This window comes from Chrysemys picta, chromosome 1, assembly GCF_011386835.1.
Source record: "Chrysemys picta bellii isolate R12L10 chromosome 1, ASM1138683v2, whole genome shotgun sequence".
Taxonomy (NCBI): domain Eukaryota; kingdom Metazoa; phylum Chordata; order Testudines; family Emydidae; genus Chrysemys; species Chrysemys picta.
The window spans coordinates 313,752,660-313,780,481 of NC_088791.1; the positions used below are offsets into that span (position 1 = coordinate 313,752,660).

General features: G+C 42.3%; 1 protein-coding gene across 1 annotated transcript; it reads right to left on the reverse strand.

Moving 5' to 3' along the window:
- Positions 1 to 218: 218 nt before the first annotated feature.
- FGF9 (fibroblast growth factor 9) lies at positions 219 to 27,822 on the reverse strand. Its single transcript, XM_005304372.4, has 3 exons — positions 26,567 to 27,822; positions 18,887 to 18,990; positions 219 to 1,396 (listed from the first exon to the last, which is right to left on the reverse strand). Exons 1-3 carry the CDS (start codon positions 26,841 to 26,843, stop codon positions 1,151 to 1,153), a joined length of 627 nt encoding a protein of 208 aa, XP_005304429.1. The 5' UTR covers positions 26,844 to 27,822; the 3' UTR covers positions 219 to 1,150.

Genomic DNA, 27,822 nt, shown 5'->3' on the forward strand with positions numbered 1-27,822 from the left:
CTATCTGTGATAATCTTAATTAGTACAACCGTTTATAATAGTTATGTTGTTTCTGGTGTTCTGCTTTAAAAAAGCATATTTATCATTTAGCTTTGGTATAATCTGCAATAGGTTTTACCAAGTAAAGTATATACCAACCCCTATATTTTCCACAACTGAGAAGTTTACAATGATGGAATAAGTCACTTTATCAGAGAGGAAATATTACAGACACAGAATAAAAGTTGAAGACCCAGTTTTATCTTTAATCCTCTCGGGGTAAGCTATGAAACAAGCAGTCAGAAGAGTGAATACTCAGTGTCATGAGTGGTGTGCATACTTTTACAATAATATGGGCACAGAATAGATTGTCGCCTTTAGTACATTAGGGTCACTAGAATTGTTTTTGTATCCATGCACCTTTTATATTTACTTGCATGAATTTACCACAGGTTCATAGTGGCCTTTGCCATTTTAATGCTTACAGAGCCTAAAGCTTCCAAAATGCCTATCTGGCCTGTACATATTTCATTAAAAATAAACTCTCTATAATAAATAAATATATAAAATAAATAAAATGTTGCCTTTGGAATTTCTATAAATAAATTTAACTTTTTATTTTTTCACTAAGAGGTCTTTGCTTTAAACTCAAGGGGACGATACCCCGTGAGCAGTTAACTGAAAAGTCTCTTGTTTAAGTAAGACTGTACCCTCCATGCCTTTGTAAATGCAGCGTACACTTGAGCAGGCCACCAGCCAAAAATCCTGATGAATCAAAGTATGGCAGCTATGCTGATATATGATGAAGTACAACTGATCAAAAATTTAAAAGCGTGTCTATTTCCCAGCATGCATCAGTCCTTTTTCCTCCTTGCTTTTGCTTCTTTCTTTCTCTTTCATTCTCTCTCACTCTCTCTCACACACACACACTATCTTCTCTCTCTCATAATAAATCAAGCGAGTGGGCATAGGCTCTCCTCCAGGAGGAGAAACCTTTAAGTGCAGAACAAAATCAGCATGTTCCATCCAAGCCTCCATCATACATTATGCATGCGACAAAGTTTGGCAACAGTGGAGCTGATGTGATGGCACAGCTAATCAATAAGAACCCACCGCATTAAACCTTTATAGTGGTTACTTTTTAAGGGCTCAAGTGAAGGAATTGTCTTTGTCAACTTTGGCTTAAAATATCCTTATATAGTTCAGGTACTTTCTCAGGGTCCACAGGTCTCGGTAAAAAATGTGTAAATTTTTGATGCCGTTTAGTCCTAGTCCCTTCTCTTGGAGTCCCATCTTTATTTAACGCAACATAATATCGTCTTCCAGTGTCCACATGTTTATATAGATTTGATGAATATGTATTATACCAGTTTTCTTCAAACTGCTCTCTGAATACACACTCCTGGGTTAATTTTTCCTGAGAAGACAAAAGAAAAAGCAGTAAGAAACCAGTACTAAAAATAACTTTCTATCCATTTAATGTATGTATTACCATATTTAAGGGAAACATTATAAGATTATCTTTACTTATCGATACCAGTAACTCATTGCAAGTATAGCAAAATGTGCTAGATAAAAATTCCTAATGTTAACTATAGAAAAGATTCAACAGAGCTCCGTTATTTCTATGTGTTGCCTAAAACAATCACAACATAGACGACTGTGTGTGAAAGCTAAAAAGCTCTTTCAATAACCTGTTTTAAAAAACAATAAAAATAGCAATGCTTTAATTACCACTCATTCTAGAGAGAAAAGCAGCTCACAGCCAGGTGATGTTAATGGACTTTTTTTCTTTAAAAGCTTTTCTTTTTTTTTTTTGCTGCAAAGGATTTGAATTGTGAGATACAGCAAAAGGAAAACAGAATTGTTTTGTGGGTTTCAAATATAATTTAATGCCTTAAAATCCAAGTGAGTTTGTTCCAAAGAGTAATCGAAATATTGAATTGAAAGAAATACTATTTGAATATATGTTACTTGGCTTATTAAAACAGAATTTAGGGTCTAACCAATTTGCTAAGCGATAATTCTTCAAAGAGATATATATAGGACACCTAGGTTTGTCTTTTGTTCCCTTTCCACCTGATCCTCCAGTCCTCAGCCTAGGCATAACGCACATGGGCAACAAAGCAAAGACTCCCCAGCATCTTGTCCATCAATGGCTAAAGTAAGAAGAGCTGTAGAGCCAATGAACTCAAAATTGAGGACCACTGCTCAACACACAGTGGGGAACAGAGTTATCAAGCCCCTGAGAGAGCCTCATATCAGAACACAAGACCTATAGAGTGAGGGAAAGAACTTAAGGAGAAAGTGAAGAAGAGCCTCTGATCTTTATAACATGTGAAAAACTCTGATCCTTCAAGAAGAAAAAAAGAATTTAGAGCCACTTTTGGCCCTAGATTCATATGCACAGTTGTCAGTGAAATGAATAGGAGCCACATCTATCTATCAGCCAAATTCTGTTTTCAGCTGTAACTCCAGTGGAATGACTCAAATTATTCTGGATTTATACCATGTAACTGAGACTAGAATTAGGTCCTAGGGGACAGATCCTCAGCTGTTGTAAATCAGCATAGTTCCATTGACTTCAACTCAAGCTCTGGCCTTAATTATTATAGAACTCCAATCACTATAATATTTTGCACAAATGATGATAATGCTTTGTATGTTATACGCATTTATTATCAGAAGATCTCCAAGTGCTTTGCAGACATTAACAAATTAAACCTTAAAAACACACTTGTGCAGTAGGTATTACACTTTTACAGATGAGGATACAAAACCAGAGTGACCTACGTGAAATGACTTGCCCAAGGTCACAAAGGAAATCTGTGACAAAGACAGGAATAGAATCCTGACTCCCAGCCCTGGTCTTTAAGCACATGACCACCCTCTCCCACATGTGTGCATCCTAGATCACAATTTGTAGGCAACTTTTTAAGATGTTTGTATTTATCTTTTTTTGGTATTTTTGATGGCAATTTAGTGAAATATTTTATACATTGCAACACTGTTCGGGTTTTTGTTTCTGTTTAGAAAATGAAGAAAAAATATTTGTTTTCAATAAATCCTCAAGCATCAGTGGGCCCAATCTTGCAACCTGCTACTTGTGTAAGATTTAATCACACAAGATGCCCTATTGACTTTGAGAGCTGGGATTGCACCAATAACACATTTTTACTGAATTTTTTTTAAAGTTGAGAATTAAATGTGTTCTAGTAGCCTCCCACAACATACATAGAACATTACACATGCATCTTTGAGATCAAGATCTTTCTTATACTAACCAAATAATCTTTAAATACTGCTCTTGTCTTAACATTTATTTTACTTGGGGTGATTTTTAAAATTACTTCGTGTTTTTTAATAGCAAAAGCAGATGCTGATTGGTGTTGTATGCTGTGCCTTTAGCTCCACAGGGGACATGAAACTAATTCATATTAAGTTTTCTGCTCTCTGCAGGGAATCAGATCACATGACATGCACTGCAGAATCAGTCCTTGTTAAAAATAGAGATCTTGATAAAATGGTATTCTGTCCTTTCTTGAATCCATTAATTATTTATTCACTTCATCTACATTTCATACATACTGAGAAATAGTCTTTTAGTACTATCAAATGTATATTTTTATAAGTATTTTCCCATACCCAGGTATACAGTTTAAAATACTCTATCCCTTCATCTGGAAGGCTTAATCAATTATGACAACACTACAGTATACTTAATCATTAGACCTTGATTGAGTTTATTTATTATACTGCATTCTGTATTCCTTCCACATATTTTTCACCTTACAGTTTCTATTTCTATGTTATGAAGAGTTCCCAATTTTCCTTTTGGAACATAGCTAGACCTTTTTTGTACCATATCAAAATAATTCATTTAGGAAAAATTGGTATGAGATCCATATAGTACACACTGTAATATTTTTCTTCCCAGGATATGGGTGATAATTTATACATATATAAACAATCATATTTTTATGTGAAATGTGTATTTAAAATATCATGAACTGATATGGTATGGCAGTCTAGGACACTTGGAAATTTGGGGTTTGGTCTACAGATCTTTGCAGTAAATAGACTTCCATTGACTTTGATGGACTTTGGACAAGGTGCTCTGTTAGGTAGTGATGTAACACTAATCCATGACCAAATGCAGATTGCATCTGATTTTTCCCTCCCTATCCTCTCCCCACATGGCTGCCACAGCAATAGAGGCCATATAAGTTCTTAGATAGATAGAAATTGCTATAAATCAATATTGCAAAAAGCTGCAGCAGTTTACACCCATATTATGAGTGCCCGTGCATCTTATTCAAGACAGAAGCACACATAATTTAGGTGGAGGAGAATACATAAGAGCAGAGAATGATGCATGCATGCAGTAGTTTTGAGCAATAACATACGTGAACCCATCTGGAATACCCTTTTGTCCTTCCAGCTCAGTATGTGAACCATTCACAAAAAGCCAACCCTGAGATTTTGGGAGGGAATATTATTGGTAAGTGTTTCCCCCTCTGGCTGTGATTTTCTGAAAGTACATTGGGCATAGCCTGAAAGCAGAAGTTGGCCTTAGAATGCTCCATTGCTTCTCTGTGGTGTGATCTGTAGCTTATTTAATATTTTTTTTAATTACTCATCTGCGCATACTTTACAGTACAATGTATTATTTAATCTTACTAGATGAATTCTGCTAGAGACCGACACATACACCAAACATATCTAAGTGGGATAGCAGTGGAAACTCTAACCTTTACTCCTGAGAGTTCGAGTTTCCACTGCTAATCAAGTAAGGCTCTGCTCAGGATTTGACCTCGGAACTATACAAATCAGATGTTGCACAACACACCATGTTTCCAACTAAGACAGTTTATAGAGTATTCCACTATAAAGCGATCAATTCTCATTTTACTGTATTTCCATGTTTTACCTCTTTTAGTTTATTTAACTGTAGCTGTTAATATAATATGTATCTTTGAACTATTCAATTATATCACAGGGCCTAAGTGATGAATATGGATTTAATTCAGAAGTCTGCTAACCTGGTGCTTTGGAAGAAAATCTGGTGAACATTAGCTACTATGGAAACCCCATTCTCTTTTTATATATTATCCACAACTTAGCAGGGAGAAAACAGTAATGACAACATCAAAACTTTCAGCCAGCCCTATTAAAAGTAAGACTATGAATTAATAAAGTGTAGGACTATCGGACACCACAATGGATGCCTGACTAGATTATTTTTAAAATATATTCTTGTGGAGCAGCTAATTTAAAATGTAGAATAATAAAATGAGAAAATGTTTAATCCATATGGGTATTACTCTGGAAATGACTTCATTGTAAGGCTAATTACTTTTATTGGACAAATATTACATATTATATATTTGTGTTGCTTAGTAAATGAAAACAAAGTATAGTATCCTGGGCAAAAATATTCAGTATCTTTTTTGCCCTTTTAAGGCCTGTTAATTGGGGCTACATTTAAAGCTGTATAATGATTTTGAAATCTGACCATTTACCCCATCCTTACTAAAATGACAATAAACGTGCCATCTATCCTGCTTGTCGTACACTCTTATTTCTACGCAACACATCATTTTGTCCTTCTTCACGTGGACTACTTACATTGATTTGAATCAAAGAAGACACTTTACATGTAAATGCTTAATCCAAAAGTCCCAGCACATTATAAAAATAAGTAAATTTGATTTGGTCAAAACTCTTTCTATATCTACTCTACATCACAGCCATGATAGTTAACCCTCTCTTAAGAAGAGTTATGTTTTCAGATATATTCTCCCCTAAATACGTGCTTGCAACGATTTGAGCATTGGCCTGCTAAACACAGGGTTGTGAGTTCAATACTTGAGGGGGCCATTTAGGGATCTGGGGCAAAAATCTGTCAGGGACAGTATTTGGTCCTGCTGTGAAGGCAGGGGACTGGACTCGATAACCTTTCAAGGTCCCTTCCAGCTCTATGAGATAGGTATATCACAATAATGAAAGTTATGTGCTCAATGAGAGGAAAACATAACTATACAAAAGGTAATGAACAGACCCTTTTAATTTTTAAGCACTTTTCCTCACTTTTTTACTTGCAAATTAGGGCATTATATATAAAATTGGTCTCATACTCAGTCTAAATAGGCTATTAAACATAAACATATTACATTATTTACTCTAACTGAAGAGCAATCATAAATATTACAGCAGCCATACACAGAGTTACTTTCTTGTCTGATCTCACATTTTTAGCAAGATTGGTCCCTGGCTGTATGGAAGATCTCTAGGGAAACCACAGCTACTGTTGGAAGCGGTACTGGTGACTGAGGAGTGTCACTTTTCTTTTTGAGTTGGTGAATGGACCTGGATAAGCACTTTAGTTGAATATATTATTTCCTGCACATTGCCATTTTTCTCCGACAAATATGTTCAAGCAATATTTTTGGCAATATTCAGCCAGAATACTATCATACCTAATACTATTTATTAAATCATTTGACAAATGATGACAAAAATGTTATTTGGTTTTTTTAAACTTTTATTGCTGCTGAAAGAATGCCCAGCATTATACAGCTGAAGGAGACGACTATCAAATAATGCATCAAACTGAAATTCAGGCCAGTTATGACACTTTTCACAAAAGCAGGGATGTTAGGCCAAGTGTCTTGGCTGAATCCCAATTGGGTAATTACATTTTGCCTATCTCAAGTCACTTTGTATTTTCAAACGGCTATGTTTTAATCTTAGCTTCCTGTTCTAAAGGGTTGTGTACTGACAAACAATTGCATTATGTTATACATGTGTGAAGGTTTTATTATGAATACACCTCCACTTACTATATTCTGCGTTTGTTTATCTTCAATCATCTGGAAGCATTTTTCAAGCATTATTGTATCCAACATCTTCTATCCAAAACGATCCTAAAATTACCAGCATAGCTGGTAGAACATGGTCTGCTTGTTGGCGGTGTGAGCAGAAGAGCCAATGACTGACTGGACACAGAAACTATGGTCTCTCTAGCTCAGAGATGAGACACATTGGCAGGGCAGCGAAACTTGCTGTTCTTTATATAAGGAGAAGATTTCAGCATTGATGGTTAAATCCTGGGAGTTTTGCCATTGACTTCACTAGAGCCAGAATATCTATCGGGGTGCTGGAACAATTTTCATAGTGGGGATGCTCAGAGCCATTGAACCAAACTGTAAACCCTGTGTATAACAGAAACCACTTCAAGCAGCAGCACCCCTAGTTCCAAGACCTATAATATCTGTCAATCAATAAATCACTCACACACACACCCCAACGCCACAAGACAGTCTTTAATTTTACTGACACTCACTCTATTTGGATTGCAACTTTCCTAAGACATCAGAGAAGTTTTTAATATGTGCTTTCATTGGATATGTAATCATTTATTTAAACATTTGAAATAACTCCAGTGCGGATGGATTTACTTCTGCCAGCAGTGACTGTGCACTGTGTACATCTGTTTACTTGTTCTAATGTATATATAGGAACACTTTAATTATAGTCAGTTGAATGAAGTAGATAACTGAATTTACTTCAATGTTTGGATACTGAGATACTTGCAAACTCATCCACAGCGAGATGATCATGCTAAGGGCCTCCACAGGCTTCCATTGAAAGAAACTGCAGAACTCTCAAGGGAGAGCCTCAGCTATATAAATTGTCATAGATCTATTGATTTCAAAAGTTGAAGATCTGCTCGAAATTTACTTAGGCAGGATCGGGACTTGTGTTGTTTTCTTTACCAGTCTTGCCCAACAAAGTCAGTCTGTAAGGAAAACAACCAAAGGCCAATTCTTGAGTGTTTTCCCATTGTCTTCAGTGCCAACAGGATTGGGATTATTCTGTGCCATACACTATTTACACCACTAACTTCTTTATTTTAGGGTTGCCTTCCATATTCAAGAGTACAGCTGCCAATATGATCAGTGCATCTGATTCAGAACACTTGGCTGAATGAGTTTCAGTGAGCCCTTCCAAGAATCTGAAAACAAGGTTTACATGTTTTATATTATGCAAACTGACATCAGACCCAGCCCAATTTCTACTGAAGGCAGTAGAAAAATTCTAATTAACTTAAGTGGGAGTTGGATCAGGCTTATAATGATAACAGGAAAAAAATTAAAACACTAAATGAATCATTTCAGATACATTCAGATTATTGAAGAGTGTAACTTGACCCAGGCCATCCTTGTTCCCCACATTCTATGGGGTCAAAACGTATCAAATATGTAAAATCAGGTATACTGCCCTGCAATCATACTATATATTCAGAAGACTATAGTATATACTATGTTGTAAGACACAGTAATATGAAGTAACTTTTTAAATATATACAGACATATTACCGTATATACTTGTTGATAAGCCGAATTTTTTTAGTAAAAAAGGGAAGCACCAGAGAAGAGGGTCGGCTTATGAACGGGTATAGAGAGGCAGAGGTGGGACACAGCCCCTCCCGCCAACAGAGGGAGCAAGGAGACGCAGCACAGCCAGCAGAGCCAGAAGGGAAGAGGCGGGGCCAGAGTCTCTCCGCTTCTGGCCACGCTGCTCTCCCCCCAGCCTCCAAAGCAGCTGCAGCTCCGGGGCTGGCAGGCTGCAGCTGTGCTGCTTGGCCCCACCCCACAGAGCAGGCTGTGGCCGCGCTGCCCGGGCGCCAGGGCACGCTGCGGCCGTGCCGCTGGAGCACGCTGCGGCCATGCCACCCGGCCCGGCCCAGCCCGCTGGAATATGCTGCAGCCGCACCACCAGGTCTGGCCCGCCGGAGCAGGCTACGGCCGCGCTGCCCGAGCAGCTCCAGCCAGGCCAGAGACATCCTCCCCGGCCCTCCCGAGATAAGGTGGGAAGGGATGGGATGTGGAGAGTGTGGGGGTCCCAGGCTAGGGGAGGGTCATGTGGGGGGTGGTCACGGGGGTTACTCCCTTGACTCCCAGCTTCTCTCCCCCCCAAAATTTCCCCACCAGTTGCTGTTCCGGCCCGTCAGGGTAAGCAGCTTGCATGCTGGGACACTTTGTTTACTTAGGTTTACCTCTGTGCCTGCAGACGCTCGAGGTAAACAAACCATCTCAGACCATCAGAGGCTTATCTTGATGGCCCGGGAGCCAAAGTTTGCTGACCACTGAATTATAGGGTTGGCTTATGAACAGGTGTAGCGGGGTGGACACCCGCTCCTGCCCTGAGGGGTTGGAAAAGCCCTGCAGACGGCTGGGGCTGGGCAAGGTAAAACCCTGGCTGATTGGGGGAAGTTGCTGCAGCTGGGCCACACCCTAATCAGAGCCCAGATGGCCAGTATAAAGAGGCTGGGAGCCAGCAGCCCAACAGTCTCTCTCTGTGTTCAGAGAGAGAAGGGCTTGGTTGCAGGGAGCTAGACATAGAGTACCTGGGTGGAGCAGGGCTGGGGAAAGGCTGGGAGTGCCAGCCTGAAAAGCCCCCATGCTGCAGCCTAGGAGAAGGCCAAGAGGTACTGGGGGTTGCAGAGGGCAGCCCAGGGCTAGGCCAAGGCAGCAGGTCCAAACCCAACCTTGCCTGTGATGAGGGGCCTATACTGCAGTCTGCCCCAGGGAATGGGGGCTAGCTGGTGACTGGCAGTGGCCTTATTGTGAGGTGGGGTTAGGGGGTGGGGGTTCCCCAGAGAGGGAAGACCCAGTGTGTGTGGGTATTGCAAGGGGCACCAGGGTCCTGGGAGGGACACGGAGGCCAGTGCAGAGGACAAGGTGGATCACTGGCCTGCAGAGGGTGCTCCAGAGGCTGGTGAGTTAATTCCCTGGATGACCAGCAGGAGGTGCTGCAGGGGTGAGTCCAGACCCCTACAACGGGTTATAAACATTTTCCATTTTTACTTATCCATCTTGGGAGGGCTGGCTTATAAATGAACCAGCTTATGATAGAGTATATATGGTAATTTAACCAAACTTTGTTTAAATACAATGAATATATATAAAATATAGCCAGGCTGTTCAATCAGTATCATTAGATAAAGTTGTCCTTTATAAATACAAATCAATGTTTAAAAGAGTCATATGATCCATAACATTTTGCCCCAATGCCCAAAATAAAAATTTTATAATACAGAAATGGTAATAGCAATTTATAGAATTTAGAATATTTAATTTTAGATTCTTTCAGTGAAATAGTTTGTTCAAGCTCTGGTAAATTAGATTTCTAGGCCCTAATCCTTCTACAGGCTCTTTGGCGGCTTACCCGCACGTTATACAGGATTGGGATCTTATAACACTATAATTCTAGAATCAAAACTGTGGATGCAATTTAAACTTGTGTTGGACAAGTTTTTAGGTCTATTAAAAAAAACACATACACCTCTAACTCGCTATAACGCTACCCAATATAACACCAATTCTGATATAACGAGGTAAAGCAGTGCTCCAGGGGGGCAGGGCTGCACACTCCAGTGGATCAAAGCAAATTCAATATAACGTGGTTTCACCTATAATGCGGTAAGATTTTTTTGGCTCCCGAGGACAGCGTTATATTGAGGTAGAGGTGTACTATTAATTTTGGACCAGTCTAGTCATGCAAAGCCTCCACTGGAGTCTGGGAAGATCTTGCTGAGTTTGCTGGGTACTGTGTACCCGATGCCATATCTAATGTTAGTCTCCCACAGAATCTACTTGAGGCTACTGAATGTAACCCTTTCATTGGTCAGCTAAGCAGAAATAAATTGATATTAAGGCCACTGTGTCACACTTGCTCCCTAACCCACTGCCCCAAACCACCATCACCACTTTTACCTGGCAGGATTCATTATCTTCTTACATTTTAGCTATTTAAAGATTGTGGGTCTGGGTTTGTCAGCATACCACTTTTTTGGTCTTGCACTTTGGGGAATTGAAGACCCAATTTATATATTTCAGGGAGCAACTACTGAAGAAAACTAATCATATTTTTCCCTTAAAGACAGTCAGTGATCCTTAACATTCAAAGGCGGTTTCTTCTAGTTTTGTTTTCCAGATTATCCACTTTTCACATTTGTCCATTCTGAGTTTCGATGAGATAATTTTGCCCTAAGATCACTTGTTTCAATATTGTTTGTCATTCATTTTCTAAATAGGACATATGAGATTTAACATCAGAGTTCTCTCAGAAAGGCCAGGAATATCTTCTGTGTTGTGATTTAAGTCAGGCTCTCAGAGGTGCAACTGTTTCAGCCATCAAGGACGGCTTAGACAAGTCAGCTGCCTTGGGTGTTTTGTTAGCTACCCTCTCCCCCACCCCCCAATCCTGAAAAAACAGTGGAATCCATCTTTAATTGTTCAAAATTTATCCAGGCAATTAATTGCAGCTTTGATGACAAACTTTCTCTAGTAAACTTTTTATAAGACCTACTGTACAGTTTAGCATAATTAACATTCCTTGCTTCAGAAAAGTTTGGGATTTGAATAGCTGGGGAGCAGCAAATCAGGAATGCGGTATACTTTAAAAAGATACGCAGGGAAGCTCGCACAACACTTGCCAATTTCCTTTGGCCCCCAACTTTCATGAGCATCCAAAATTTGAACAAATTTTTTTTAAACACAGTGAGGGAGGGGAAAAAGGTCAGTAAATCAAGGATTAAGTAATGTCCTGCTTTGGCATATTTTAGTTTATGATGTGTCTGTCATTTAACTAAAGAAATAATGCTACTTCTTTCATATGGCTTGGGTAGGTAGCAATGATTACAAATCTATATCTAGTTGATAGTCAGCATGTTGCTGCAGTAGTGAGCTGGGGAATGTCCTTGAGGCCGCTGGTGAAAGAATGAAGGGGACACTCAGATATGATGTGCTCCATTGTTTGTGCCTGGTGACAATAGTCGCATGAAGGTGCTTGCCTCATTTTCCATTTAAAGGGGGTTTGTCCACATCTCCAATAAGATGTCCTGATGCAATTCAATCTGCACCAGTCTTTCCAACGTAAGTCAAAACCCGGTGGTTCCTCAGCAGCGTCAACAACAAGCTATTTGTTTTGAGCTGTTGAAATGTTCCGTGTGGCTCCATTGAATCTCTGCATCAAAGTTGAGTGTAAGGGTCTTGATGCAGTTCTACAGAGGGTTGCAGGATTTTAATCTTGTCTTTGGTGGGTTCTGCAGGCCATCATGCAATGGGATCCTCGTGTTTGCATTGACATGGTTGAGAGCCAGATTTTTGAGCAGCTTTTCCAATCTGTGGAAGCTGGATGTGTGATAGGACCGGGAGCCAGTCTACTGGGATCGATTTGAGCATCCCTGACACTAAACATATGGCACTAGTCATTCAATGACTCAATAACACCACTACATGACTGGTACGTTGCATTGTAAGAAACTGATCATAGAATCAGAGATAACAGAATCTGAGAGAATCATTTAGGTCACTCAGGCTTATCCCTTTCAGTTTCATAAGACTATGCTGAGGCCTAGTTAATATTTCAAATGAAGCCCTATAAAGAAAATCTAGGTGCTGTAGGTAGTATGCTGGTGATTCGTTAGCGCTTCCCTTTAAATCAAGAGTGAACCAATGTCCCTGCACAGTGCCAGGGATTATAACTGAATTTTAGACAACACAACCAGGGCCAATTTCCAGTTTTACTAAAAAAGTTAATCTGCCCAGATGAACAGAGTATACCCACGTTCTCAAAACTAGGTATACATGTTCATATGCTTATTTCAGATGGCACGGTACCCCACACCCCAAAAATCCCCCTTTCTCTTCCATAGAAATTCCTCCGTACCTTTGTTACCATCTCGGTTACTGGCTGATGCATCCTTCAACCTGCATCCACTCCCACCCCATATATCCTGGAGGAACAGCACTGGGCTATTAACACTACTCAAGTTTTAACAGGCCTGCCCCATACAAATCCTAAAAGGGTCATCTGGGAAGCTGAGGGCAGACTAGAAACCTTAGGCAGGTTTTCCCTATCTACGGCTACTAAGGATGAGCGGGCATCTTTCAGGCCTGTAGGCTCAACAAAGATGGAGCCAGCAGCAGGGCAGGTTGTTTCCTGCCCCATCACAAAAGGAGAGAGAGGCTCAAGTTCCTCTTCCCTTCCCCTCCAACAACAAAAACCCTTTTAGAACTGGGGTCAGAAGAAAAGCAGCCACATCAACCCTTGCAGAAAAAGAGATGAGATAATGAGCACCTTTGGTTACACCAGAGTGTGGCAGAAAGCAGTAATGAAAGCCGCCAAGTCACTGCCTAGAAAAACACAAAAGAAAAGAGGGGATTCCTGCAGGAGGGGAACAAAATTGCAACACCTGTAAATTTCAGATGAAACCTGTGAATTTCGTCTGCTTTCATGTGAACCTTCAAGCAATCTTGTCCTAATGAAACCTATCAGCAAAAGTTCATAACCAGAGATGCAAAAGTTTTTGATGAAAACCGGGTCAAATTTGTCATGATTAATATGAATATGGGTAGTTTTTTTCAAACCAGTTCTATTCGGATCACCCTCAAGCTAAAGACACCAGCTTCCACATGATTAGCCCAAGCCTGGCATTGCCTTGTGAGTCCCGAGCATCTATTGCCATTAAACATTACATGGCACTTTTTAGAAGCATATGGGTGTTAACCCAAGTGTAATGGCCAAATTCCAACTTGGATAATTGCCTCTGTCTATTTAAAACAACCTCTTTTCCCCAGGCAGGGAAGCTTCTCTTAAATTTGCCTCCTGAAAGTGCTTTTAAATCAGCAGGCCTTCCAGGCCCGTAAGCTTAACTTCAGTAAGAAGCAAATTGGTTGAAACTATAGTAAAGAACAGACTTATCAGACACACAGATGAACACGATTAGTTGAGGGAAGAGTCAACATAGCTTTTGTAAGGGGAAATATGCCTCACCAATTCAATTAGAATTCTTTTGGGGGGTCAAACATTTGGACAAGGGTGATCCAGTGGATATAGTGTACTTGGACTTTCAGAAAGCTTTTGACAAGGTCCCTCAACAAAGGCTCTTAAGCAAACATATGATAAGTGGGAAGGTGCTCTGATGGATCAGTAACTGATTAAAAGATGGAAAACTAAAAGGTAGGAATAAATGGTCCATTTTCAGAATGGAGAGAGGTAAACAGTGGTATCCCCCAGGGATCTCTATTGGGACCAGTGAATAAGGAAGTGTTATTTACTCCTTCACATAACACAAGAACAAGGGGTCACCCAATGAAATGAATAGGCAGTAGGTTTAAAACAAAAGAAAGTACTACTTCACACAACACAGAGTCAACCTGTGGAACTAATTGCCTGGGGATGTTATGAAGGCCAAAACTACAACAGGGTTCAAAAAAGAACTAGATAATTTCATGGACTATAGGTTCGTCAGTGGCTATTAGCCAAGATGGATGGGGATGCAACCCCATGCTCTGATTGCCAGAATCTGGGACTGGATGACAGGGGATGGATCACTTGATGATTGTATGTTCTATTCATTCCCTTTGAAGCACCTGGCATTGGCCACTTCCAGAAGGCAGGATCCTGGGCTTGATGAGCCATTATGCTGTGCAATGAGGTTGGTACCTAAAGACTTCCCTGCTCCCCCTCCCGTGAGAGGCTGATCTCTCGGTGGTGGTGAAGGGAAGTGGAGTCTAAGGTATTTAGGATTTTTCAGGATCAAAGATGCTAAGTGTTATTGCAAGGTGACATTATTTTCCAATAGTGTTTTTTCTGTCCTGTTCTTGCATATCTGCAGTGATGTTTTGACTACTTACCTAGCCCAATTGCTCTTAAGATCTTTTTTCCCCTAACATATAGCTTAAACTTTTTCTCACTTAGTTTCCTTGCTCCTTGTCCTACCATTTGAGAGACTAAATAATTCTTTTTATTTACATTGTAGTCTGAAAGGTATTTATGGAATGTGACATTATGCCCTCGTACCTACACCAAGTTATTTTCTGTGGACTATGAAAATGTCTCTTCTCAAAATGTCTTATTTGCCAATCTTTGGATTTCTTGTATATGTCCTTGCAAATTTACAGGAACAAACCAGAAGTGCATATAATAACTCAGATGAAGTCCTGACAAGATGCTGTAGCAAGGTATTACCACCTTCCTAAGCAATACACCCACACTATAATATATATCTCTTCAAACACACACAGTGCTTTTGTCGTGCAAGGTCATGCTTAGTTTTCTATAGATTATTTCATGTAGGCCTTAATCAAATTAGCTATTTTCTAGACAAATAATTTACAGACTGAAACAGATTCATTTCCTCTTCCAGTATCAAAACTTAACTTATATCTATATTAAATCTCATCTTGTTGCATGTGCTCTATTGTGAAGGGGAATCATAGGGGAGTCAACAGGAGTGGAAGGGACAAAGTAGCTGCACAGAAGGAAAAGTTACTACAAAGCAGCCTCCCAATTACGGCCAAAGAGAACTACATCTGACCTCTCCACGATTGCAACACAAATACTCAGTTTTGCATGGTCAAGGCCAGAACATGGGGGTAGAGATGAGGACTCTGAAAACAGCCACTCTACATAGCATGTTCCTACCTGAGAGCAGCTTGTTACAAAGAAAAATCATTTTACAGGCATTTAAGATTTTAAATAATGTGGTGGTGATGATGATGATGGAGGAGCTCCTCCTTTTGAAGCTTACATATTGTGAAGAGGGGAAGACAAACAGCTAGTGGGGATCTACCTAAGAGGCTGTGCTTTAGGAAAGCCAGGGGGAGCATGGATGGGTCAAGATTTGCCAAAACTGACACTGTTGTTCCCAGCAATTTCTTGCCTTCTGTGAGAATTGTCAGTAGTCGCATACCCTGAGTGTTCTACTCTGCCACCTGTCCCATCTCCAGTGGTGCTAAAGATATCTCAGGATAAGGCCTCAAATTCCATGCCTTTTAACACAAAAAAGGGAGGATTTGGAAGTATTGGCTTAAGGCAGTTGATTTGGAAGTATTGGACACACTTCACACCTTTTATAATATTCATCCAGAGATATTTCAATGTAAATACATATTCTTCCCTCTCACTGCATCTACACTAGCAAAGTTAGTGCCTGTTAACAATAACAACCAGCAGAAATGCACCTGCTCTGATCCTATTACACTAATGTAGACTAGGCACTTTTGACACTGTCATAAAAACCTGCTTTGAGCCCAGTGTCCACTAGCATTTGCACAGTAGCTGGCAGTTGCTGAAATATGGGTACTAATTTTGCTAGTGTTGACAAGGCTTTTGAGTATCATAACACTGAGTAGCCATTAGATCTTATGTTTCATTGAAAGTAATACAATTTGATCATCAATCTTTGGTATGCTGCATCTCTGTAGTATGAGGACAGGCAATCTCTTGTCATGCATTTAAAAATGGAACTCCCCAGTCTGGCAATCATCCAATCTGAAGGGCTCCATTTTTTAAAATATAACTTTGAAGAAACATTTAACAAGGAATATTTTCACTAGTTCAGTTTGACATTATAATACAAACATAGAAAACAAACCTAACATGGAAAAGTTCTGCCACATTACTAAAATTAACTTCCCAAATCCATTTATTAAAGCCTCATCAGTAAAAAGGAGTCATTTTAAAATTATTTTCCTTTTGTTATCCTTAGATATTTGCTTTAAATAAAATCTGGAAAGTGTAGCATAATTTAATTGGTTCATTGGACATATGTTTATCTGCTTAAATTCACCTCATGAACTGAAAATCAGTAATATTACTGTTTCTCTGCATAATTCAGCCATATAACTGCTTCATAACTTAACTGGTTCTTTGGACTATTGATCAATTGCACAATAATTATTTCTTAAGATTGCCCATTTAATCGCTTCTGGACTCTCCTCCCACACCCCTCAAGCCCCACTTCTTTCATCCTGCTCCATCTCCAAAAAAAGGGCAGTCATCCCTGACTCCTATCTCCCTGCTCTCATGGAGCATGGTGTCAGAGGACCGAGGATGAAACCTGGATCTCCCTTGGAAACTGCTCTGCTGCTCATGTGGAAGCTTCTTCTTTTCTACACAGTCCCCACCCCAAATCATCCCCAATGGAACACATGTTGGGGGCACTGGGCTTCTTCTCCCCCGCTCTTTGTGCTCACAGCCCCTACCTCGCTCCTTCCAACATTTCCTCCGACACATCTCACCTATCCCCTCCCTGTAGCTGTCATCTACTACCCACCTCACTCTTCCCCAACCCCTTTCTCACTGACTAACTCCTGACTAGGGTTACCATTTGTCCGGATTTACCCGGACATGTCCTCCTTATTGTGTTAAAAATAGTGTCTGGGGGGGAATTTGTAAATCACTAAAAATGTCCGGGATTTCCCCCCCAGGCAGAGCGAGGTGCGGCTGGGAGGGCTGCAGGAAATTCAGCCTCTCGCATGGGGCTCTGGAAGCCAGAGCCCTTCCCCCGCAGCTTGCCCGGTTGGACTCCAGAGCATCTGTAGAACTCCTCCACCCCCCCTCCCCTGCATTCTGAGCCGGCCGGCCCATTTGCATCGAGCCTCGGCAGCTCCTCCTCCCCTGCAGCCCAGCGCCCCGCTCCGGCAGCACTGTGCGGGGGCAGGGACCGGGTTGTGTGTTGCGCTGGGGAGCGCAGCCACGTGTCCGGCTCTGCACAGAGCCCAACACCATGTTCTGAGCGGCAGGGTAAGGTGGCCAGGGGCAGGAGAAGGGGAAGGGAGAAGAGGGGTTTAGATGGGTCGGGAGTTCTGGGGGGGGCTGTCAGGGGGTGGGGAGTGGTTGGATGGGGCGTGGGAGTCCCAGGGGTCTGTCTGGGGGCGGGGGTGTGGATAAGGGTTGGGGCAATCAGGGTACAGGTAGGGGGTAGGGTCCTAGGGGGCCAGTTAGGATGGGGGGAGGGTCTCAGAAGGGGGCAGTCAGGGGACAAGAGGCAGGGAGGCTTAGGTAGGGGGTGGAGTCCTGGGGGGCAGTTAGGGGCAGTCAGGGGACAAGGAACAGGGGGAGGGTTGGGGGTTATGAGGGGGGCGGGAAGTGGGAGGGGCAGGGCTAGGGCGGGGCTCCTCCCGTCCTCTTATTTTGCTTGCTGAAATATGGTAACCCTACTCCTGACTCTCCTATCTCATCCTCAGTGCCATGCCAGACTCTCCACCACCTTCAACTCCTTTCTCCCTCTCATTGCAAGGCCTGTCCCAGCAATCCCTAGCTCTTGCTCATCACCAGTATCTGATTCCTCCTGCCTCTGAAGGAAGCCCAGTGACTACACAACTTTCATCTATTCATGTTCTCTCCTTCATCAGTCCTGCCACCCTCCTTCACTACTTCTTCTTTCTGACTCACGCTGGAAATCCCTAGACACCATTTTCCCAACCTCTTCAAACCCTCCCTGCCCCTCTCTCTCACAATCTTGCCAAGTTTTCAAACACAAGAACAACAAACTTTTCCTCACTTTTAGGGCCCTGCATAATTTAGCCTCTCCCTACCTCTCCACTCTTGGAACTTCTGCTGCCCCTTCCAAGGACGATAACTTTTATCACTGGTTCTCCATACATCCCTTATGCCTGGAAAGAGCTCCCCCAATATATCCACAAACCAGCCACCTTGTCCTAATTAAAATCCCTTCTTATGACCAACTTCTACTACAATACCTACTGTAAATGGCCTGTTAGCCATGATCACTTATAACCAAGGGACATTAAAAACTTCCTGACTATCATTTAAAAAAAAAAAACAACAACTTGAAAGTTGTAGTCTGTCTATATAATCACTCTTCCCTGCCACTGTTACCCTTGTCCTCCCCGCTTGTTTATTACATTGACTTGCTCCATCTTGTCTTAAATTAGATTGTAAAATATTTAAAGCAGCGACTATGGGTTTGTACAATGCCTAGCACAATGGACCTGAGATCTCATTAGGGCTTCTGGGAGCTACTGTAACACTAATAATTAATGCAATCAGATGAGAGCATGATTTTTGAAACTGGTAAGGAACTTACCGAGCCATACAGTTCTCCTTTTTCATTCATTCCAAGGTAGAGTCCACTGTCTACCCCTCGAATGCTGACCAGGCCCACTGCTATACTGATAAATTCCAGTATACCTGCAAAATACAGAACAAAAGAAATGTACAGGATGTTTCCATTTGAAGATTATTTGCTTTTGATTGATCACTAATTGACAAGGAGATATCAAAATTGTTTTTCCACTTTAGGGCTGTCTCTCCAACAAGTAGGAGAACTACTGAATGTGTTATTTTAAAATACACAATATGTGAAACAGTTAACTCTCCTAAGCCTCTACTAGAATGATGCATTGCAGATAGCATAAGGGTGTCAAGCCAAGAGATTATTCTCAACCTTTCCCAGCATTTTTTAAACAAAACTCTACAGCATGGTCATATTACATAATGTTTATCAGTATCCTGATTTGCACCACAAACAATAAATTCAAAGAAAAAATGTAAAGTATTCAGAGATTCCTTAATCATGTTAATTTTGGCTATGAAATTTGTTTTGCCAAATCCCTAAAAACATGTTTTAATAAAAATTGCAAGAGGAAAATAAAATGTTATGTTTGCTATGAGAAGCATTTATTTCCAAGCATCATCGAATGAGGAATACATACATGGAAAGAAATCTACTCACAGCGCAGTCCTCCAAGAACTTGAGAAATGAAAATCTGAGGTGCAGTCCAGAGCCTCACACACATTTGTCTACAAACTATTCATCTAACTCTCTGGGATGATATTTTTACTCATCCTAACTTTGAAAATTTAAATATTCCTGCTCCAAATAAACCTGCATAAATGATTTTTGTACATTTTACATTAATCTCCTAAAGAGGCATTTGTGCACTACAGATCAGACTGTTCTGCAGGGAAACACTTTCTGCAAAGTTCCCAGAGTTCAGCGTGCATGTGCATGGTACAGCAAGTATCTGCAACACCAAGTCACCTGGTTCTGGGTTTTTTTCCGCTCCCTTCCCTGCAAATTGCTTACCTCATCAACGAGGATGCTACCACCCAAGACTTGTACAAATCTAGAATTTCAGTGGAACAAAATAGACATCGTTTTTCATTTTGGAGTATTGGTGCAAGACTACTATGATCTCATAACAACTATACTGCAACATTAATAAAGAAGCATATTGCTGCATTAAGCTACTTTCTGAGCCATACGATAAAATGTAGAGAGGCATTTTCAAGAAATTGGTAGAATGTGTATCAAAAAAAAGCTTATTGGAAATTACATTTACATAAAACAAGAAAATAATGGTGTAATATTGCACTGAGGCTTATCTGGCTAATAAGTACTTTCATGGATTTATGAACAATTAATTTTTCATCTCACAAAATAGTCTGTGCACTAATCAATAACAGACATGAGCCACATAAATATAATAAAATATAAGTCAAAGCCTATGGGAAAATTTTGTAGCCAAGATAATGTAAAGATGAAATGTATTCCCTGTAAGGGACTATTGATCATTACTTTATATATTATTCAGCACTGCACTGTATGTTTACAGTTTTGATAACCTGACATATTAAGGCCTATATATATATATATATATATATATATATATATTTTAAATTGCTTTGTACATATGTACATAGAGAGGGGGCTTCACAAATGTAGTGGGGAAATATTTGGTAATTATGGAATTTTGTCTTTGAAATAACAAGAGATGGCATGCAACATACAGTATTTATGGTGGTATTTCAGACACAATCAGCCCATTGAAACAATTAAAACTTTCCCCTTATTGCATATATAATACTTCCAAATCTTGTTAATGAGGCTTCTTCTGTGAGGCTTTCATTGATCATATTACTTGATATACATTACCAGGGAATTTTAAATGAGCCAACTCTTATATTAAGTGTATAGCATTCCATATTGTAGCTCTAAGTTAGTAATGTTGAGCATGTATAAAAGTGGAGCATAACCTTAATTGCTACTCTAATTTCAAATATTTAGGTGCACATTGCTGACTGTCTGGGGGGTGGGGGAGAAGTGCAGTCATATGTTCTATTGCAGCACAGTAGCAGATTTTTCAAGGTAACTGGCAATGAACACCCACATATTTGAGATTACAATAGAGCCATCTGAATATTTTAAATACACAAGCCCATTCACAACTAGTATTATATGTTACACACTAGAGTACTTCAAGAGATTATTTTGGGCCTACCCTGCAGTCCTTACACTCAAGCAAAACTCTCATTGACTTCATTGGGAGTTTTGCCAGTTTAAGGATTGCATGATTTGGCCTTATGCCCTTGTGAATATTTTCACTTTAGTTTGTGTAATGTACACGTAGTACTTACAAGTTGAATTGGATAGTAAATTAAAAGGGATATTTTCCCTTCAAAATGAGAGTAGTCCAAACCAAAATACCAGGACACTACACCTCTGAACTTTGAGGCTTAGGCCCCATTTGTAGTAAAAAATCTGACAGCCTCCAAAATGAAGATATAATTTTCTAAAATGTGTGAGTATCTTATTCTCAGACACTGAGTGTTTCTGTTTCGAGGCAGAATCCAACTTCTCTCTAAGGAAGTTGGGAAGAAACTTCTCCTGTGGGAAGGTTATTCCACAAATGCCTGCATCAGGATTTCTTGCACCTTCCTCTAAACTATCTAATACTAGACCATGTTAGAGATACTGGACTAGATGGACCATTTGTCTGACCATGTAGAGCAATTCCTATATTCCTACCAATGTCATGGGAGGTGAGCAGGTATACCTTTTGCAGAATAAATTCAACTTTTATCTAGTCTAATACACAATAGTAAAGACTGGAACTACGAATGTATTTTCTTTGGCCTTAAATAATGAATACCTTTCAGCTAGGGACTGTTTGTCCCACCCTTTGTACATTTCTGTTTTTCACTCAATATAGTTATTTATTTTTCGTATTGTAGGACCGAGGCACATGTGGCTTCCACTTAACACCCTAAAATGTCATAAATCACCAATACAGTAAATAAGCATCATTGCCATCAGCGAGTTATTTGTGAAATTTCCAGAGAGGAGGTAATGAGGTGCCCAGCAGAGAGGAGGGAAGCCACAAAGGACCTGGAGCCAAAGAGCTAGGTAAATAGCACTGTGCTCTAATATATTTAGCAGGTGATAATGCTTCTACAGAAAAAATAGAGAGGAGGAAAAAAGATACACTCCCTGGCTATGAAGTTACTGAAGTTCAGACTCATGAAACAGATAGCTCAAAAATGGGAAGGGGAATACAGGAAAGAGAAGGGGGGGGGGATTTCCCAGGCTTTCCCCCAATCCCTACAGATCACTGGAGCAGCCCTGCTGCTGCAGCTTCTTTCTGGACACCTACTGTCCGCTTTTGGAAAGCTCAGATTTTGGCACTCAGCTGGAACAAACATTTCAGTTAGGAAGTACTGCCCGCCAGTCACAGCTGTCACCTCTCTTTTCCTACATGGCCACATTAGGCCAATTAAAACACCAGAGAGCAGCTACAACTCCCCAAGAGGCAGGAGGGCCCCTCAGGCTTTGACAGAGCATGTTGACCCTAGATAACTTAAAATAGCTGGCAAAATTGCTGGTGGTATTGGTCAGTGGCAACTGCAACTCAGCTGCAGTTCCAAAGATGCTATGTTTTGTTGTAGTTACTGCATCCAGAGGTGTTACAATGTTTCTGGGGGTGGTGCTGCTGCATCATCGCCACCACACACACAGAGCAGCAGTCACTAATGGGGGGAGGGGAAGAGAGAAAATGGGAACATTTTTTCTTGCAGGCTTCCTTTCCTCTCTCTGGTATCAGAGGGGTAGCCGTGTTAGTCTGAATCTGTAAAAAGCAACAGAGGGTCCTGTGGCACCTTTAAGACTAACAGAAGTATTGGGAGCATAAGCTTTCATGGGTAAGAACCTCACTTCTTCAGATGCAAGGCACGAAAGCTTATGCTCCCAATACTTCTGTTAGTCTTAAAGGTGCCACAGGACCCTCTGTTGCTTTCCTCTCTCTGGTGTCCTTTATTTCTCATCCAGGCCCCTGGAATGTAGTCCTTACTCAGGCTAGACATCCCTGAACTCAGTGAGAGTTTTCCTTGTGTAAAGACTGGATAGCCACCTGTCTTGGATGATTTAGACATAACAATTGCTGCATCTTGGAGGAGGTTAGACTAGATGACCCTTGCAGTCTCTTCTAACCATATGGTTCTATGATTCTAAGACTAAAGGATTCTAAGACAATGCCAGCCCAGTCCCTTCCAAGAAGTGAGTGGAGGGGGTAAAAAAAAAAAAAAGAGAGAGAGAGAGACGAGATCCCATATACACAGCACCAGAAGGAGGAGGGGAAAAGTGCCAGAAGCTGTTTCTGCTGCTGCTTCCACTCCTGTTTCTGGAGCTATTGTCTGCACCCCCCCTTCAGCCGGGCGGGCAGCAGGGGAAAGGATGTTAGTCACATACACTGCAGCCACTGCCCAAGGATTGCTGCAGAGATGCTCTAGGTCAGGCCATGCAGCACCCTGTGGATCACTGGTCTCCACAAGGGGAAGAAAGCCCGCTAGATTTATTGTTCCCCGCCTTGGCGAGCACCTCAGCCTGCCCCCTGCCTCCCACAGGCTCAACTCTGGCTGGTCCCGAAGTAGCTCTATAAAATACACTGCGCCCACACACACCTTTCTCCTGAACAAAACTCGGATCCCAAGCCTAACCCAGTCGCAGGCTCGCAGCGGTCACGGGTGACTTATATAGACAGCCGAGGGGGTGGTTTGCAGGAGCTTCCTCCTTCCCTTGTTGCTGGTACGGATGCTGATTGCTGCGCTTCTTTGTGGCTGCGGGTCCCGAAGCGGAGGTCACCTCTCAGCAGCTTCCCCCCCCCCCCCTGCATATTCCTGGGTTTTTAATGCTGTGCATGCAGTGCGGTGCTGACGCAGAGGGCGCGCCTCTCACTGTCCCGGAGTTACTGAATTTACAATGACTCCACTGTCTACCAAATGCCCTAGACCAAAGGAGACTGCATCAAAAAAATCCTTTGTCACCCCAGAGAGATAAGGCTTTGATCACATGGGATGGCATGGGGGGGGAGCTAATTCTGCTGTCACTGCGCGATTTTTTAAGGTGTACGTTTGGCTGTAAAAATACAAACTATTAAGGCTCCCAGCACACAGGCGAGCTGGAGTCATGGCATACCATAGGCACGCCCCCAAAATTGCATCCCAAAGTCGACTTTTTAGCTGAGGGCTCCCCTGGGGCAAAGCGGGGCTCCCAGAGCGCACGCGGGGGGGGGTCACAAACAGCCTCTGGTCCCCTTTATCCTCCCTTTTCCTGAGGAACTTCCTGGCTCTGCCCCGAAACCCCCGCTGCCAGCCCTCACCCCACGGCTGCCCCAGTGGGGTCCCGCTAGCTCTGGGACAGGAAGGACCTGGCTGTACGTGCGGCATAGGACGTCCCTGACCTAGAAGATGGAAAGGAGACGACTTCAGGTCAGCAACATTTACTAAGCGCCCGCTCGCCTGGGCACCGGGAATGCCATCCAGCCCTGGTACACCTGCAAGGAGCTAACACCACTCCACCATAAGTCAAACCAGGACCTCCTCCCAGCGCCTCCACCCCGGGACCCTCCTTTGCAAACCCCCACAGCCCTGCCTGCAAACGGGCAGGAGACCAGCCCCGCGCTTTGCTTCTGCAAACTGCCGGGAAGGCAGAGAGCTCCTCCGCCGAAGCCCCGCCGCAGTGCTAGAGCAGCGGCCCCCTCGCAACGGCTCCGGTTCGCTCCCCAGCACTACGGCGGCAAACCCGGGCGCAGGGCAAGAAAACGGGCTTCGAACAACGCGGTCCCCGCCCCCGCGCTGGGCAGGACCAGCTGGCAGCGCCCCTCCGAACGGGGGAACCCGGAGGGGTGTAGGACCCTGCAGAGTCCCTCCTGCTACGGCCCAGGCTGACGCGCGAAATAGCAGCCGCCGCCGCGCGGCCGCCGTACACCTGCTAGCGGCGTGAGCCCAGCTCGCCTCGGAACACACCCGAGCCGCCTGCTCCCGCTCTCTGGCAAAGTGCTTCCCCGTGCTCTGCAAAGGTGCCAGCTCAACTCAGCTCCGTCCGGGAACACACAGCCTGATCCCGGGGTTTTTAGCTAACCTGTGTGTGTGCGCACCCACGGCAAGGGCGGGGAGAGTGCAACAATCAGGCAGATATTTATTACTGTCAAGCCCTCTCTCAACTTTCGTCCAGAGTTTCGGCTAGGCTGGAAAGCCCTGCTGCATTGCCCGTATTATTTTATTGTCTTCATCCTAGTTTCGGCCAGACAACGGGTGTTACTTCCTCCGTACGTGTGTTTGTGTATAAAATTGCAAATCTTTTAGCAAAACAATCATAAAGCAGGGAAAGCCCTGCCAGTTTCCCTGTTAGCTGCTGCTGCGAGCTCTGGGAGCGGTGTGCTGCTGTGTATGACTGAAGGAGAGTGTTCGGAAACAACGTTAAATTATCAGACAGAAAAGTCTGACACCGGCTGCTATACGGTGACTGTGCACGTTTTAATCCTCTCCGCCCTCCCTCGAATACCTTTGGAGATCATCCCTTACAACACTGGTATTATCATTCTAAACAGACCCACAAAGCAATAAAATACAATTTAGATCTTGTTCAACATCTGGCATTAAAACATGAAGGGGAGAAAAAAAAACCCACCACAGGACTTTGTTTTTACGACCTAATTTAAGTGCTGTCAGGTGGGTTCACTCACAAGTTAACTCCTTCCAAGAGCCTGGAAGACTGGATAGCTACGAAGGCACCACCCTCCTTAAAAACCAATAAGTCACTCCATCCAAAGTGACTCGGCTACTTTTATATATGCTCCCGACAGAGTCTTTAAAATTACACTGCCAGGAGGGTAGCTCCAGGCCTATTTGCCTACGTGTGGGCGCACAGGCTCTTAAAAGTGGATGAAGGCATAAGCCCTCCAGTTCTCAATGCTGAGTCACAAATAGCGACCTCTGGAAATGAAATCCACGGAATGCTCTTTAAAATTAGCTCCCAGCTTTACACACATAGCTCAGAGAGCCCACATTTTGCTGCATGCTTATGGAAAATGACAAGCACCGGTCTTAACTGGATACCTGCGCACCCTATAATTCCTACCTCCTACAAGGTATTGTCATTATTCTTATTTCATGACTAAGATCTTGTTTTATGCACGCAGAGATCATTCAGAGAGAGATCTTGTGCGAACAAGGAGGGTCTGCCGGTGGATCCCTCACTGAAAATCAAGACGATCAGTTTGTAATTCAGGTAGTTAACTTATTAAGATTTTTTTTAAAATCTTTCTATAAAAGTGGCTACAGACTGACAGCCACTCCCTTCAGGAAACTCAGTGGATTTTAAATTGTAGTAGTTACTGATTAAAAACCCTTTAAACTCCTGAAATCAGCCCATTCAGTAGAAGCGTCCTGAACAATAAACAAAAACTCCCAATATCTCTCTCTACCCTTAGGCATAACTTAGAGCTAGAAAATATTACTACTAAAAATACTGCAAGTGCCGCTGCTGCAGTTGTGCCACCCGCGTATCTGCATTTCCGTACACATTTCTTTAGCTGGCCCGTCATAACAATAAATCATTCTCCTCCCGTCTCGTTTCCCCCCGTCTTTTTATTAGTTCTATCACAGTATTTCATCACATGACCACTAAAGGGTTAATGATAATACCTACCAAATCTGCTGTGGTCTTGCCTGGTTCCCTGGATAGTACCATTGGGGAAGATTTCTAAATGAAATCCAGTCCTGCAGTATAGCTGCCTCCGCCTGAGGATCCCCTTTAAATGGTCCAAGTCCGTGACTGCAGGCCCCCTGGGTAGCCCACCTGCCTCAGACTGACCCAGGTGGTCACTTAACAAACCCGGACTATCCACCGGCAAAACGGGCACATTCCCAAAGGGTACTGCATCCTGCACACCGAAATAGTTCCCAACTTCACCTAAGGGAGCCATCAGAAGATTCTGTTTTTAGAGAACAAGAATAAACAATAATGGTGCCAAACCCAGGAGATATAAGATTGGGTATATCCACTCCACTTCCCCTCCCTATTGCAGTTACAGAGAAAATGTTCTTTCTTCAATCCATTAAATGCATAAATAAAAGTAATATTCTGTTTTGACTGGTACAGGGTCAAGGTCAAACCCCTGTTAGTCTAAGAAACCACCACTTTATACTCACACACTGACATATTTATAAACATATATATGTGTATATCTATATATATGTATATATATCCCCAGCTCTTAGCAAGCAGTAAGGTCTTCAGCCCATCCAACTGTAATAAGGAAAAAAATCCGTAGTTTCTCCATTTGGTTTAAGATAAGAATGACCATAGCAACTTAAATACCTAGGCGTTATAGGGATTTTTTTTAAGATGCACAGGCTACGTCAGGATTTATGGATTCTGACTCCAGAAAGGCATGCGCTGTTTTTACTCTATAACAGACTGCATACATCAGCATGAATCCTGCAAGGGGGCGGGGGAATCTCACGTTGTTGGCGGAGATAAATCCGAAAAAGAAAAAAAAAGAAAAAAACTTTTGACGTCCAGATCTATTATCCAGAATTCTCAGGAGGCTCAGCAGATGTCCGCTGGTTTAGAATTATTGACGATCCACAAGCAAAGCAGAAACGTACAAGTGCTTGTGTCTTTCTTGACTGGCTCGAAACAGGTGTTGCTTCTGCAGGGCTCCCTGTGAAATGTTGTACTCCAGCACTGAGCTGCAGCTCTTGACTGTGGATCTCCATCCAGCACGCAGAGTGGCGCAGGAAGAGGCATTGGGCTGGGTTTAAGGTAGTCCTGATTGCTACTGGGAGGATTCTCCGAGGTCCTAGCGCTCAGCTCTACCTGCTGCAATACAGATACGGCTCCAGCTCTATTCACTACTTAAAGTAGCTCTCTTACTGCTCTGCGGCAACGTATGCATGCAC

What these genes read in the sequence shown, in the direction of transcription:
- FGF9 (XM_005304372.4), bottom strand. Translation starts at nt 26,843, where the DNA reads ATGGCTCCCTTAGGTGAAGTTGGGAACTATTTCGGTGTGCAGGATGCA. An exon ending in GCAAGACCACAGCAGATTTG is followed by an intron (nt 18,991 to 26,566) that starts GTAGGTATTATC and finishes TGTATTTTGCAG; the next exon opens with GTATACTGGAATTTATCAGT. An exon ending in AAGGAGAACTGTATGGCTCG is followed by an intron (nt 1,397 to 18,886) that starts GTAAGTTCCTTA and finishes TTGTCTTCTCAG; the next exon opens with GAAAAATTAACCCAGGAGTG.